Source organism: Aedes aegypti, chromosome 1 (assembly GCF_002204515.2).
Source record: "Aedes aegypti strain LVP_AGWG chromosome 1, AaegL5.0 Primary Assembly, whole genome shotgun sequence".
In the NCBI taxonomy this organism is placed as follows: domain Eukaryota; kingdom Metazoa; phylum Arthropoda; class Insecta; order Diptera; family Culicidae; genus Aedes; species Aedes aegypti.
The window spans coordinates 173,484,401-173,501,244 of NC_035107.1; the positions used below are offsets into that span (position 1 = coordinate 173,484,401).

General features: G+C 38.9%; 1 protein-coding gene across 3 annotated transcripts in view; it reads left to right on the plus strand.

The window, feature by feature from the left end:
* LOC5570607 (cadherin-99C) overlaps positions 1-16,844 on the plus strand; it is a 414,362-nt gene that overhangs the window by 304,058 nt on the left and 93,460 nt on the right. For all 3 annotated transcript variants that reach the window (XM_021853635.1, XM_021853641.1, XM_021853648.1), the window contains 2 exons: positions 7,494-7,682; positions 15,241-15,306. In XM_021853635.1, the coding sequence (XP_021709327.1) occupies positions 7,494-7,682; positions 15,241-15,306 (255 nt within the window). The remainder of the gene's footprint in view (positions 1-7,493; positions 7,683-15,240; positions 15,307-16,844) is intronic.

A 16,844-nucleotide genomic window follows, 5' to 3' on the forward strand; every position in this document is an offset into this window, starting at 1 on the left:
TTCGGTAACAATAAGCTACACACTCGGTTACCAATGGCTTTTAGGGCGAGAACACAAGTTATGCGAGATTTATAGAATTATCTAGTTATAAAACATAGGGTCGATGTACCAATAGCCGCATAGCTAAGAACAAATATTCGTATAAAATCAAAAAATAACGCTAGCGTCATTATTTTGACATCATCTGAAAGCTTTTTATCTTGGTTTTGTGGGAAAAATATAAAAACTGCGAAAATTCATATGTTTGCATTTATTTTCGCTTGTGCCACTATAGGAATACATGTGCCTATAGTAGCACTATTTCTAATTTCTGTTCCTATAGTAGCACTAGCATCACGGCGTTGGCAAAATACTAATCAAAACCGTATTTTTACAAAGCTTTTATATTTTTCCTTGAAAGTGTGGATCAAAAGCTTTCGTTTGATGTAAAAAAAGTACTTAATTCATTAATTATTTCGTATAATAAAAAATAGTTTCTCTCAGTAGTGCTACTATAGGAACAATAGGTTAACTATAGGCGCAAGGGAGCTCAAATTTTAAGCAAAATTAATTATTTCGATCATTTTTTGAACAAAATCAAGCTGTGTATCAATGGTACTTAGATAAATAGCCCCTGACCTTCATGTCAAAAAATATTTTGAAAAGATTCATAGCAAAACGGCCGTAAAAAGCCACTAGTGCGACTATAGGGGACTGTCCACTAAGGGAACACTGACCCTACCGACACAAAAAAATCAAACATAAAGGAAAAATTTCTGTATATTTCTGCGTATTTCTGCTTCGCCCCATACACTTGTACAAAATAAGTCGAATCAATCCGTAGCAGCTGTCAAAATAATATTTGTTATCATAAATAAGATCACATAAGAAAACAGATTTGATCACAACAAATTTTATACACTCGCATTGTATGCCATTTTTCATCATATAGAATACGCACGTATATCGCCTGCACTTTTGTACGTATAAGGCCTTTTCTTGAAATCTTATACGTGAAACTTTGCATCGGATAACGCAAAAGGTGATTATGTTATGCGTACATTTTGGTTGTCTGGGTACATCCTCGCGGTACTGACCGGGGTACGAGGGAACCTTAGGGAAGATCGGATAACCAACCCGGTGGGAACTTAGGTCGTATGCTGACAGGGAAGGAAGGGGTTTGCTTCTGCAAACTTGGAGCGTCTGAAACTGTGCACTATTGCCCTCCGAACATTTAGGGGGAATGGTCCTCCGGAAATCTAGGGGGCTGGTGTCAGGCCCTGCAAGCCAGCCATAAACAAATCAAGCAACATCAGAATACGAATCAATCAACGACAGAATACGAACAAGTACAATCGGCGAAGATCACAGCGACGTTAAGAGACTAGCGATTGGAAGCTCGGTACGTGGAACTGTACATCTCTCAACTTTATCGGGAGCACACGCATACTCGCCGACGTGCTGAAGGACCGCAGATTCGGCATCGTAGCGTTGCAGGAAGTGTATTGGAAGGGATCAATGGTGCGAACGTTTAGAGGTAACCATATCATCTACCAGAGCTGCGACAACACACACGAGCTGGGAACAGTTTTTATAGTGATGGGTGACATGCAGAGGCGCGTGATCAGGTGGTGGCCCATGAATAAGAGAATGTGCAAGTTGAGGCTCAAAGGCCGGTTATTCAACTTCAGCATAATAAACGTGCACAGCCCTCACTCCGGAAGCACTAATGGTGATAAAAACGCTTTTTATGCGCAGCTCGAACGCGACAGGTGCTCAAAACACGACGTCAAAATCATCATAGGAGATCTAAACGCTCAGGTTGGCCAGGAGGAGGAATTCAGAGCAACTATTGGAAAGTTTAGCGCCCACCGTCTGACGAACTAAAACGGCTTACGACTAATTGATTTCGCCGCCTCTAAGAATATGGTCATTCGTAGCACCTACTTCCAGCACAGCCTTCATACCGATACACCTGGAGATCACCACAGCAGACAGAATCACACGTTCTGATTGATATACAGCACTTCTCTAACGTTATCGACGTCTAGTGATGGGTAAACTTCACCCAAAACTCTCCGTCGTTAACAACGTACAGTACCGACGGCCGCCCCGGTATGACCTAGAGCGGCTTAAGCAACGGAATGTTGCAGCTGCATATGCTCAGCACCTCGAGGCTGCATTACCGGAAGAGGGTGAGTTGACTGAAGCCTCTCTTGAGGACTGCTGGAGAACAGTGAAAGCAACCAACCATAATGCAGCTGAGAGCAACGTCGGGTACGTGGGACGGAGTCGACGGAACGATTGGTTCGATGAGGAATGTAGGCAGATTCGGGAGGAGAAGAATGCAGCGTGGGCGGTCATGCTGTAGCAAAGAACCCGACAGAACGTGGAACGTTATAGATGGAAGCGGCAACAGCAAGCTCCCCTCATCCGGGAGAAAAAAACGCCGCCCGGAGGAGACGGAATGCGAGGAGATATAACAGCTGTGCCGGTCTCAAGAAACACGTCAGTTCTATCAGAAGCTCAACGCATCTCGCAAGGGCTTCGTGCTGCGAGCCAAGATGTGCAGGGATAAGGATGGGAGCATTTTGACGGAAGAACGTGTAGTGATCGAAAGATGGAAGCAGCATTTCGACAAGCATCTGAATGGCGCTGAAAGCACAGGTAATGAAAGATGGGTCAACGAAGGAAATACTTTCATCAGTACTGCGGGCGATGGAAACCAACCAGCCCCTACTTTGAGGGAGGTTAAGGAAGCCATTGAGCAACTCAAGAACAATAGAGCTGCTGGTAAGGATGCCCAGACAACCAAAATGTACGTATAACGAAGTCACCGGGAGGCTTTGTATGTGCAAAATTTCACTTATAAAATGTCGCGAAAGGGCCTTCTACGTACAAAAGTGGAGGCGATATACGTGCATATATTATGATATGAATAATAGCATACAATGCGAGTGTATAACTATTCTACCGAACTAACCTGTAATCTTATGCGACTTAACTTATGATAACAAATGTTGATTTGACAGCTGCTACGGATTGATTCGACTTACTTTATACGAGTGTACGGGACGAAACAAAATGTATAAATGAACTCAGAAAACAGCGTTTTATGCGAGGAAACTCATCAATCTGACGACTTTATTCACCGACTATAGTAAGAACTATAAGTGTTATGTCTTGTCTCACGTCGCGTTTTCGTGAATGTTATTCACCGTGTTTTGCGGGTTTGATGTAATTTGTAATATGGGAAGAAACTAAAATTTCTAAAAAATACCTAGAACTTTGAGGCTCAAATTTTGTACAGCTAATATTGCATATTGGGTATAAAATAGTCAAAAAAAAATAGTCAAAACAAATTCTTGCTGATGACTGCTAATAACGTTAGCAGCTACCAGCAGTATCTTTCGGAAAGAATAAGAATCAATTTTCCCAAAGTCATGTGATTCTTATTCCATTGAACTACTTTTGCGTAGACATCATTCTTCTAGCTAATAGGGTTCATTATTTATTCCTTTCATATGATACGTAACCAATTTTGTTAGCATATATGGAATAATTCCGAAGTAACATAACACGTATTATTATTGAATTCATTAAAGTATGTATCATTAATAATTAAAAAGAAATGCAAGTTGAAAAAACCTATGCTCATGATTGAGCCTTTCATGAGAAGAGAGTATGTGGGCTGAATGAAGAAGGTTAATTGATTTAATCAATGCTATACCCATTGCCTTCCCCGTAAAAGCATAATGTAAGAATGGTGAGTTCAACTTCTCGGCCTGACTGCTGCCAAATACTAGCAAGCTGGTGGAAAAGTCAGGGAACTAATCTTTTCCATAAATTTAACACTTATTGACGCGCGCGCAGACCTTCAATAGGGTGGTTTAAAAGCTGCACATACAAATGAAGTTAAGAAGAAAAATTATAAACGACATTACGTTTTAATGTTTGTAAGTTTTTCAAATGGGCGTTTCCATATTTTTATAATTTTTAAACATTCATCCTAATTTCTTACGTTGGAATTGTTTGTACACATTTTTTACGTTAACATTGTTGGCATATAATGCAGATTTTTCAGCAAATGGATATTTTCTGGGATACCCTATACCAGCCCAGTGTCTTAAAACGGTGTTTTGTTTTCTACCTTAACGCATACTTTTCGCTTGCAATGAGCCAATTTATGACGATTTACGGTAATTGAGTGTACTTTGTTGCATAAATGAGGATAAGATTGTTCGTCTGCACGCGGTTTAGGTGAGAGGAACAGAATTTATGGACAGTCGATAAGACAGCCACCCGTTTAAGTGCATGTGATGGGCCTGGCAAAGATAAAGTTCGGGTGAAGGCACTGGGGTATAGAATACAGGTCAATCGAGACAATATATTGAGATATATAATTGTCTGAAAAGAAACAGAAAGCATCCAAATGGTAAGGCAATAGAAGAAAAAAAAACAAATATGGAATGCAGTTGGTCAAAAGTTTTTTTTTGCGATTTAGAATTCAAATCAATTTATTACTCATATTGTTTTAACTTTCTGTATACTAAGCATATATTGTATTTTGTTTGAAATACCGCAAAAATGAGCAGAAAATAATTCCTATTTTGCACAAAACGACGAGTTGTATACATATTTAAAGATTCTAATAATCCTAGACAATCCTAGATAAACTAGATAATCCTAGATCCAAATCAGCTGCATTGACCAAAACATTGACAAAATGCTAAAAAATATTTCATTTCAAAATCTATGTGTTGAAAGTATCGTTGAAAACCTAGATTTTTTAAATGATATTTTTTGCCAGAAAATCACTATAATACCTCTTCACACAATTCATAGCAAAAGAAGTGCATTTCTCAACCCATCACCTTTCTCAAACTATTTCTAATCATCTGTCAGACCTAGATCAAGATCATCTAGGCGTGCTGGGTTCACAACCTCATTAGGATGCTCTTTCAAAGAGCTCGTGATAAATGATGAAAGCTCTAGTTGATTGCAAATCTGCTAGCAAGACTGGCTGCAAATGCTTTGTAAAGAAAGCAGACATCGCAGAGCACAGTCTTGGCGCGGGTAAAGAAGACTGACATCTCATCATATGATGTCAGTTTGCGAAAGGAAAGAGCGCAATTCTATTCAGAGCATTGATCTTCAACCCGCGGCAATCAAGACGATGGCTCCTCTGCGGTTGACGACGTTGGGAAGAATAAGGCAAGTGATTGTGCAGATTTATTTTCCTTAGCGATGTGTCGTCGTCATTATGGAGGAAATTCTTTGCATTTTATGGCCATGGTCCGGCTTTGATGAGTTTATTGGGATCTTCTTTCATTAGGTGCACCAAGCATGAACAAAGTGGAACATTTTTATATGGAATCATAAAAGGCACTAAAATCAAGTCAGGTACAAGAATATTTGTCGTTTCTATATCAAAAGCTCTGTGCCTTTCAGTTTCAGAATAATTCTAGGATGTTTCCGTTTAATTCAACAAAATGTACGTTCATTCACATCTGTTAATACTTTTCAAATATCAAAACATACTATGATCAGTATTCCTTTAGTAGACAGTTCCCTATAGTCACACTAGTGTTTTTTCACAGCCATTTTGCTATAAATTGTTGCAAAATATTTTGCTCAATACATGATTGGAACAAATATTTTTACTTAGAATTTAAGCTCCTTTGTACCTATAATTAAACTTTTATTCCTATAGTAAAACTACCAAGATAAATCATTTTTTTATTAAATAAAATTATTGATGAATTAACCCCTCTACCGGCAGTTTCATTTTTAACCGCAAAATTCAAATTCAAATCGTTATAACGTTTTTGGTTTTCAATATTTTTGCACCATTTTTTCACAAGTTCTCAAAAAAAAAACTCTTCTTGTTATAGGATCTGTGTCGATGTTGATCATTGGCCATCTGGTTTTGAAGATATTCAAAAATTCCTTGGGTGACCCGACCCGTAACCAGAACCCCCCGTTAATTTCTCAAGCTACAGAATTTTAATCGTATTCGGATATTCACTCTTCGGAACAATACTTTAATGAGAATATGTTGTGAAAAAATGAAGCAATTTGGTGCAGCCGTCTTTAAGTAATGAGGTTTTAGTTTTCTTGAACCATGCTTGCCAAATAAAGATCTTAAAAACATCATTTCGTAATTTTGAGATATCTCTAAGAATTCTTAATCGATTTGTATGATTTTTTTTCAGAGTAGCTCCTTATTACCTGGCATTATTTAGCCCACATTTTATTTATTTTATTTTTTTTTTGATAAATTAATAAAAAACAAAATGGCCGCCAAAGACATTTTATATGAAAAGTGTCGGTCCCCTAAGCAACATCGGAATATCTTTAAAACCAGATCGCCAATGATTAATATCGACACGGATTTCCTAAACAAGAAGAGTTGTTTGAGAACTTGTGAAAAAATGGTGCAAAAATATTGAAAAACAAAAAAGTTATAACGATTTGAATATTTTTTTTTTGGGAAAAAAATGAAGCTGCCGGTAGAGGGGTTAAGAGCATTTTATATTATTTTATTCTTATTTCGTTGGATGCAATGAAAGTTCAATCAAAAATTTTAATTTTCACGTCAAAAAACAACAAATAGCCATAACTTTTCCGAAACTCTATCGATTTCTATAATATTTGGAGTGTAAGTCCCTTTCTTGAATTGCATTCCAACCTTGACATTTATTACATAAGTTTTGAATTGCACTAGAAATCTTACCCCACTTTACTCTATGTCTCTTTCACATTCAGTTCGAAATGTTTCAGCTTTTTACGTAACAATTTTACTGTAATCAGAGCCACACTAAATAGTGAAATTTAACTTCACTTACAATCTGGAGTTATTCAGAAAAGACTAAGTGAAGGTTGAATATATATTGATTTCAATGTTTGGCTATGACTAGAGTGAAATAAGTTGACAATGAGCAATAAATTTGCCATTTACCCTACAAATCAGTTTGAAATTTCTGAGCAAGAATTCTGCTCCACCTAGAAAAAGAAAAAGCACACGAAGAAATTTCTTACGTTCAGTCACGTCGACTCCAACAGTGAACCAATGGCATGTGAAATTGTTTGCATAACCCCTGAAGGAATTATTATGCAGCGCAAAGTGATTAATTGGAAATGATGGCTCATCTGCGTGTATGGTTCATGGTACGGACACTTCAAGAATGCACAAGTAAACCCTTCAACGTGTTGAGCGGATGGGGCTTCCAGCAGCCACGACCAGATCCATCATCAGATACTGTTGCTGATGATGGCAATGGTTGCTTCCTTTGGAACGAAGACATCGTGCACCCATGGCACATTTTTATGAGGTCCACTTCACAGCCATTTATTTTTTGCCACCAGTGATTCTAGTTGTAAAACGTTACTGCCCTTCAATTTTAGAACCATGTCGCTAAGGCATTATTGTTCCACTAGGATGCTAATAACAGAATCGGGTATGATTTATTGTGTTTATTTTAATTTTCCTTCTCATTATCTTTATCTTACAGTCCACGCCCGTTGGAACGACCATCTTCAAGAATGTACTCGCCCAGGACAAGGACGCTGGCGTCAACGGCCTAGTTGAGTACTTTGTGATTGAAGGCTCGCAGCAGAACATCTCGGATATCTCACCGAACACATTGACAGCAGCTGACGGCTACGGAGTATTTGCCATCGCTTATCCGCATCAAGGACAGGTAAAACGACTGAATTGGAAGAAGCATATTAGAGTAGCTTTACGTAATGGTCCGTCGATATTTTTTACTTTTGTTTTTTTTTTCTGGCCAACAAACTGACAAAATTCCAGTTCAAATGGAAACATAAGAACATCTTACAAGATACCGTAATCCGGGGTAACATTGATCAGCGGGGTAACATTGATCGGGATGACTCATCTTGTTAAACGTTCAAATAAAGATTTATTGATGAAGCATTTTCGAACCATGCATGGTGCCTCTCTTTCGTATATTCATAAGCTAATGATAATTAAGGTTTTTGCCAAAATTGCGTTTAGTTCATGCGCAAATTTTTCTTGAAACAATGATTTCTATCATTTTCACTGACACTACCGAAAATTCATGTCTCACGTGAGATCTGCAGACGATGTGATCAAGGAAAATGCGGGTGTTACTAAAAATGGCATCGCCGAAAACGATTCCGTTGTCAAATATTTCATAAGTTTATTCATTTAGGCAACATTAACTAAATACTATTACGAATGTAGAATTTCCTGAGGAGATTGCCTACTTTTAGGCGTATTACGCGGTTCAAGGTGTTTTTAATTTTGAAATAACTCAAAAAGTAAATGACTTGTAAGAGTTTGGTCTTCATATTCGGCTTCCATTTCCAATATTAGCGAACGTTGTTTACTTGGGTGATCAATGTTACCCCATATCAGCTGAATCAAAAAATCACTTAAAACATTTATTTAAACATGTTTAAATCTTTCGAAAAACAAAATAAAATACATAGCTAGGAGCGGTGGGTGCCAGTACTTGTTTTAAATATATGAAACTTGTAACATTTGTATTGTGAAATGAAAAATTTAAGAAAAATTAAAAAATATGATCAATGTTACCCCGGATTACGGTATCTAGATTTTCAAGGGCGGTTGGAATTCTTGGAAAAGTCCGCCGGTCCGGAGTTATTCCGGAGGGCCGCTAGATCAAATCGAATGAAAATTATTCAAATTTTTTCCATTTTCGCCCAACAAATTAATATCAATTTGACTTTATAGTTTTTCATCATAAATTTCAATTCTGTTAAATCGTTATCTTTTTAGGACTAATGATTGGAAAAAAAATATTCAAAAAAATATTCGAAAAAAATATGTTAAACTCAAGTACGTAATCCGTGCAAGGTTCATTCAAATCAGTTCGTTTTTTGGGTGACCAATACCATTGAAAAGATCCCTCTCGGCCGTGCTCGAGTAAGCTTCAGTTAATCAGTATAAAAGTTTATTCATTAAATTTGCCCATTTCATATAGAAAAAAAATCAACTTGTGAAAATATTAAGCGACACTTCCCAAACTTGTTCAGTAGTACCCCCAGAAGCTACTGTGAGCAGAATCCGTCAACTCTAACAGTGGGCTAAACGAACTTGAAGTTTGTATGAAGAAAATCAACCAAATATAAGGGAATAACGGTTCTAATTATATTTTTCACAATAAAGTAGGTGGTGCTATAGTCGATGAATTTCTTAAATTACACTACGTCAAAAAAAATCTATGCACATATATTGGCTATTTATAACGTATTCTTGAAGGTTGTCACATTGTTAGCTTGCTGTAAAAATATTGGCCCAAAGTCACCCTTATGGAACAATGTCGCCCCGCACGACGGTATATACCAATTTATTTCAACTTGTATGCACGGCTTGTAATTATTTATTTGGTTTTACATCAATTAGCTTGATAAAACCTCGCCAACAATATTTCGCCAATTCACTCGGTTCATGACCGCTTATCTCCATCCTTGACTGCGACCCATACTCTCCAGGTCCTGGTGCACCTGGTCAATCCACCTAGCTCACTGCCTTCTTGTTCCGACCGGATTCGTGGCGAACAGCATCTTTACAGGGCTGTTGTCCGTCATTCTTGCAACATGTCCTGCCCAGCCTATCCTTCCAACTTTAGCCACCTTCAGAATACTGGGTTCGCCTTAGAGTTTAGCGCGCTCGTGGTTCATTCTTCGCCGCCACACCCCGTTCTTCTGCACGCCGCCGAAGATCGTCCTTAGCACTCGGCATTCGAAGACACCAAGAGCTTGCAAGTCCTCCTCGAGCATAGTCCACGTCTTTATTTATTTTATTTATTTATTTCGTTAATCAATTGTAGACTACATGTTAGCTAAAACTATGTTGTGTTATATCTCAGGGAATTAAAATATTGCCTAAGCTTCGTTCGCGACATGGTCAAATCAATTTCTGTGTAATGCTGGTTATAAAGAGACATCATTTGATTTATTGGGCCGAATTTGGCATAATTAGTTCGATGATTGTTTGATGCGAACAAATTCCGATTCCTCAACTGTCTGACGGGCGTGTAGACATTCAAACTAGATAAGAGATTGGTGGAATCAATACGATGCGATACTATATCATTGACAAATGAAATCATGGCTAATTCGCGACGCTCCTTTAAAGTTTGGATGTCAATAAGCATGCATCGAGCCTCGTATGATGGCAGTGAAAACATTGTCCAGCCTAATTTGCGTAAGGCATGTAAAAGAAATTGCTTCTGTACAGATTCGATTCTATCACCATGTGTTTTCATATGTGGGGACCACACAATACTACAATATTCTAAAACTGATCTTACATAAGCAATGTACAAGGTTTTAATCGTATATGGATCCCGAAAATTGGAGCTAAAACGTTTAATAAAGCTTAACATATTGGTTGCTTTATGGACAATAGTATTATAATGGTCAGTAAATGTAAGTTTAGAATCTAATATAACACCTAAATCTCTAATCTTATCGCACCTTTGAACATCTTGATTTTCTAAAAAGACAGTAATCTGTGGTGTATTACGTTTTCTGCTATATGTGATTAGATTACATTTTTTGACGTTTAATTTAAGCAAGCTTTTACTACACCATTTATCAAATATACTTATTCCATTCAGATAAATGTCGCTCTCTTTTTTGATATTGATTTCCATAAAAAGTTTTTTATCGTCAGCATAAATAAGAATTTTGACATGTTTTATCACATATGAAATATCATTAACAAACAATATGAATAACAATGGGCCTAAATGTGAACCTTGGGGAACTCCTGATGTAACATGAACAGGTTTAGATAGTTTTCCCTCAAATCTTACTATTTGTTGGCGATCTGTTAAATATGATTCAATCCAGTTGAGGAGTCTCATTGCAATTCCCATTTTATTTAGCTTGAAAATCAACATAGGAATATCTAATCTGTCAAATGCTTGATTCGACGTGGTTACCTCTATCCATTGCATTTAAAGTGTAATTTACAAATCCAAAAGGTTCGTTGTAGTAGAACGACCTTTAAAGAAACCATGTTGTACATTCGTTATTCTATGTTTTATTTGGCTAAATACTTTTTTATTTATGATTGATTCGAATAGTTTTGGAATGGATGAAATAATAGCAATTCCACGATAATTTCGAATATCAGATTTTTTACCAGACTTGTAAATGGGTATAAGAAATGACCTTTTCCATTCTTTTGGAAATCTGCCCTTTTCAAGTGACATGTTGAACAGCCAAAATAATGGTGCTGTAAATTCATTGGCTAGGTTTTTTAGTAAAGTAGGTGGGATTCCGTCAGGCCCTGATCCTTTGGTGGAATCTAAATTCTTCAGTCCTGTTAAAATGTCCTGTACCTGTATTTGACTAACGCCGACATCGGTTGTAAAATCAGGAAAACTAGAAAAGTGTTCAAAATCACGGTAATTATCCGAGAAGTTTGTATAAGTCTCTTGGAAAAAATCAGCAAAGAGATTGCAAATGTCATCTTGATTATCTGCTACTTTATTATCCAATGTCATTTTAGATGGAAAGTTGTTAGACTTCATTTTAGTTTTAACATAATTGAAGAAATTCCTAGGGTAAGATTTTAAATCATTTTCAATTTTTGTATTGTACTATTGTACTACTCGTCTCATGCCCGTAGAGGACTACCGGTTTTATGGGCGTTGTAGTCATCGTGCATTTGGTGCGGTGGTGAATCTTTCTTGACCGCAGTTTCTACTGGATCCCATAGTAGGCACGATTTCTACTGATGATGCGCCTTAATATTTACCGACTAACGTTGTTGTCGGTCGTCAGCAAGGATCCGAGGTAAACAAATCCGTCCACCACCTCGAAGGTATCCCCGTCTATCGTGGTACTGCTACCGAGGCGGGCCCTGTCATGTTCAGTTCCACCTCCCAGCATGTACTTAGTTTTCGACGCATTCGCCATTAGCCCGACTCTTGTTGTTTCACGTTTCAGGCAAGTAAATAAATCTGCTACCGTTTCAAATTTTCTCTCAATAATATTCATATTGTCCGCGAAGCAAACAAATTGTCCGGATCTCGTGAAAATCGTGCCTCGACTGTTCAATCCGGCTCTCGGCATGACACCTTCAAGCACAGTGCGTTATCAAGCGGCCGTCGATAAAACCTGCTTGATAACTTCCCACGAACTCGTTTACTATAAGTGAAAGACGACGGAAGAGAATGTCGCCCTTCTTGTAGCTAGGGCATATAACGCCTTGCTTCCACTCCTCCGGTAGCTGTTCCGTTTCCCAGATTCTGACTATCAGCCGATGCAGACAAGTGACCAACCTGTCCGGGCCCATCTTCATGAGTTCGACTCCGATGCCATCCTTGCCAGCGGCCTTGTTGTTTTTGAGCTGGTGAATGGCATCCTTAACACCAACCAAAAATCAACACCACCCCCCCAACCCCCATCGTGGGAGCTTTTAGGTTTCCACTATCCGCAGTGCTGACGTAGCCATCGCCTTCGCTGTCCTCACCTTCTTTGCCTGTGTTCTCTGCGCCATTCAGGTGTTCAACGTATTGCTGCTTCTAGCTTTCAATCGCGTCGCGTCCGTCCGTCAAGATGCTCCCATCCTTATCCTGTGTTAAGCTTCTGATAGAACTTCCGCGTTTCTTGAGAACGGTTCTACAACTCCATCTCTTGGCATTTCATCTCTTCCAGGCGGCGCTTCTTGTTCCTGAATAGGCGGGTTTGCTGTATCCGCTTCAGTCTGTATCGTTCCACGTTTTGTCGTGTACTATGCTGCATCATTGCAGCCTGCTCTGCATTCATCTCCTTCAAAGCCTCCTGGCACTCCTCGTCGCACCAATCGTTTCTTGACCGCCGTACATCGTTGATGACGGATAGTTCTGGGCGCAAGTTTCACCATCACCAGGTAGTGGCCAGAGTAAATTTTAGCGCCTCGGTTCTGGCGTCGATTATATCGGAGAAGTGCCGTCCATCGATCAAAACGTGATCGATTTGCGATTCTGTCTGCTGAGGTGATCTCCAGGTGTACCGATGCGGCCTGAAATAGGTGCTGCGAATGGCCATATTCTTGAAGGAGGCAAAATCTATCAGTCGTAGGCCGTTCTCGTTAGTTAGCCGGTGGGCGCTGAACATTCCAATCGTCGGTCTGAACTCCTCCTCCTGGCCACCTGAGCGTTTAGATCTCCTATGAGGATCTTAACGTCGTGGTTTGAGCAGCGGTCGCACTCGCGTTCGAGCTGCGCGTAAAATGCGTCCTTGTTATTATCAGTGCTTCCGAAGTGTGAGCTATGCACGTTGATTATGCTGAAGTTAAAGAATCGGCCTTTGATTTTTAACTTGCACATTCTCTCATTGATCAGCCACACCCAGCACGCGCCTTTGCATGTCACCCATCACTATAAAAGCTGTTCCCAGCTCACGTGTGTTGCCGCAGCTCTGGTAGATGGTATGATTACCTCTAAACGTTCGCACCATTGCTCCTGTCTAGCACACCTCCTGCAGCGCTACGATGCTGAAACCACGGATCTTCAGTACATCGGAGAGTATGCATGTGCTTACGATGCAGTTGACAGATTTTCTGTTCCACGTACCGAGTTTCCAATCGCTAGTCCATTTCCGTCGCTGTGATTTTTGCCGATTGTTCTAGTCCGTATTGTCTCGTAGACGTTCCTGTGCTGATGTGTTTTAACAATTGGCTTGCAGGGTTTGACACCAACCCCCAAGATTTCCGGAGGACCATTCCCCCAAAATGTTCGAAGGACCATAGTGCGCAGAGTCCTTCACTGCCACTTGGACGATGATCAGCCGCCGCTGATATGGGGAACAGACGCTGTTGTGAGCCGCTCCTAACATGGAGTAAAGACGCTCCAGGTTTGCAGAAGCAAAAGCTAAGGCATATCCCCCCCCCCCCTTCCCTGTCAGCATATGTACGCAGTGCTGGGAATGGTAATAGTAGTAGGCTTGAATTTTGCGAAAATCACGTGGCTCTCTCACTACAGTAGTTTAAAATCATGAGATTCACGATAGTAGCCTATATTGGGTAGGGTGAGTGTACCAGTTATGGACATAGTGGTTCCTTATTTCGCCATACGTGATAACTTCAATATCTTAAAATTTTGAAAACTTTTGTGTGTTGTAGTAGATAAATTTAAGATATATCTTGATGTTAAAACATTCAAAAATATTTAAAATGTTTAAGTTATCAAAATTTTACATATGGCCAAATAGGGAACCACTATGGCCATAACTGGTACATTTTCCCTACATGAATTTCTCTAAATCAGTAGTGGCATTGAAGGCTCTAAATGCGGGAAATGCAGCGGGAAATAGAACATTTTTCTACAGTAATTTTGGGTTGCCCTTAGCAACGGGTGTTTTGAAATTTTCAAGGCTTTTTGCGTACAGCGCGATGGGCGTGAGTTTCACTGGCTTCGCTGACTGTGATTGGCTTTGTTTGACTACTGTAGAGTGAATTTCAGATTTTTTCCCAACCCTGTATGTACGACCAAACTTCCCATCGGGTTGGTTACTCGATCTTCTCTGAGGTTACTCGTACCCCGGCCAGTACCACGAGGAGGTAAGGATAAGAGTTGCTGGGCAAGAGGCTAAGGACCACATAAACGGGTCTATTTTATTCCTGCTGGTACGTTAGGTACCAATGGTACGCCATGCCCGTATATAAGGTCATATTAAGGGAATCGGGAGTAATATGCAGCCTTGAGGCAAATCGAAGCATGGTGTCTTTTTTGAGTATTTGCGAGAAAAATATGGCGGGGATTTTTAGTCAAGAAATCTTCTTCTTTCGATTTTACAAAACAAATTTTACGCTAGATGACCTTAACTTTTTTAAACATTTATAGGATTCATATTAACTCAGATACCCCTTCTTTGACAAATTTATTTAAGAGCTCATAGAAATGTCGCTCACTAGCAGTTGAATGGAAATTTTCAGATTTTTCCCATCGGAAAAAGACCCTATTACTCAGCCGAGAAACCCATCAAAGTTGCGTTTTGAAATCCTATTTAAATTAAAATGTCCTCCATTGAATTGCCACGAATTGAATTGCCGGAAACGTGCCACCTGCATCAACCGCGGAAATTTAATAGTAGCCGGTGAATTGATTTCTAGCGAATCCAACAAATGAAGATTCAATCAATCAAATATGACAATGTGAATTATTCAATATAGAATAAACTTAAAATCTTATTCCAACGATTGACAATCTATATTGTGCAACTGATAATATGTTTGTCCTTCAATTTTCACAGGTCACCGTGGTGAAAACACTGGATTACGAGCGCATTCAACGATATTACCTGACGATAGTCGCCTCGGTAAGTAACTCATTTGTTCGCATAACTTTGAAAATTTAATGGGACTGAGAAGTGATTTACAACGGTAAAGTACTACTACAGACAAGCATACGTATCAGCTAGAATAATTATAAATTCGTAACATATCCTACATGCGAACATTAACGCTAAATCGTAAAAATGCTCTGTGATGGTAGTGCGCAAATGTCAAACTCGAACAAAAGCTATGCAAGCGCCACGGCCGTTGGCCAACTACCAAATATTAGAGTGAATCATTATCAAGATTTGAAATGGTCCAAAACAATGATTCAAAGTAATAAAACTATAGCGAAAACTATTAGCACAATAATACTCGAATAATGCTAATCGAGAAAATTGATAACATTCGATCGAATTTCCAACTAAATAGTTTGTCCGACTGCAGCTCGAAACGTTCACCATAGAGTGGTGAAATCATTCGTGTTTGGTCCCGATAGCCCTCGAGCCAGAATTTCAATGCGATTATGTTGGTATAGCATTACGATTAAAGCCTGAAAGGCACCAGCCCGGAACAAGGTTGAAGAACTCATCCTTTTCAATGCAATGCATTCGGTTTTCGTGATGTAACGAATGGATAAGTTTGTTCTCTTGCTATTAGCGTGCGCCAAGAAGTATCTAGGCGCATTACGCTTTGCTTTCGTTTTCTTTTACTTGAAATATTAAATTAAATCCATCGCTGCCAGGGTATAACTAAAGAAAAGAGCTGAAAACGCTTGGTTTAAAACATAAAACGCAAAAACAATTCAGACTTCAACCTTTTCCAGCAAATCCGATTGTTGCCTATACATTTCTATGGCCATAGAAATCTGAAGCGGGTACCATCCGAAAGCTTACTTTGGCACGTTGCTAATATTACTTCCTTTTTTATTTGCTTTTACTTTCGGATTTTGTCGATTTTGCAGTTCTGTTGCTCTGTTCCGTAAACGGCAAGTTTCATATCAAAGGCCTCGATGCCTCGTCTTCATCTGAATAGACTTTGTTCTTTTTGTATCGGTTTCGTTTGTAGATCGTTTATAATTCCAAGAGAATGATCAAAACACAGTGCCGATTCAATTTGTATTTGCGTACATTCTTCGGTCAGCTCGGTGCCCCTTGTTCAACGGTTTCAAGCTAGAATAAGCACTGGAACTTCAAATACAAACAAAGGATCATTATGTTCCGTGAAACAGTTCAGTTTCCTGATCCCAAGGCATAACTGTTTGCTAAGGGCAATAGAGCCTAGGTAAAGCCGTTTTCAATTACTTCAGTAAATTATGAGAAAAATCCAGTTATAATGGATTCAAAAATTATTAAATCAATCTAATTAAAACATTTTGCTAGTCATAAATAAATTGATAACGATTTAATTACACTTTTGGAAATCAACACTTTAAAAAAAATATTTCGAATATGATTCTTCTTGATATCTTACTCAAAATCGTATGAATGTTACAGACGTTGATTTAGAAAGAACCTTACTTCTAAAACGATTTTAAAATAAATCTTTTTTTTTACCTCTTTTCGTCAAGTACATCACAAAC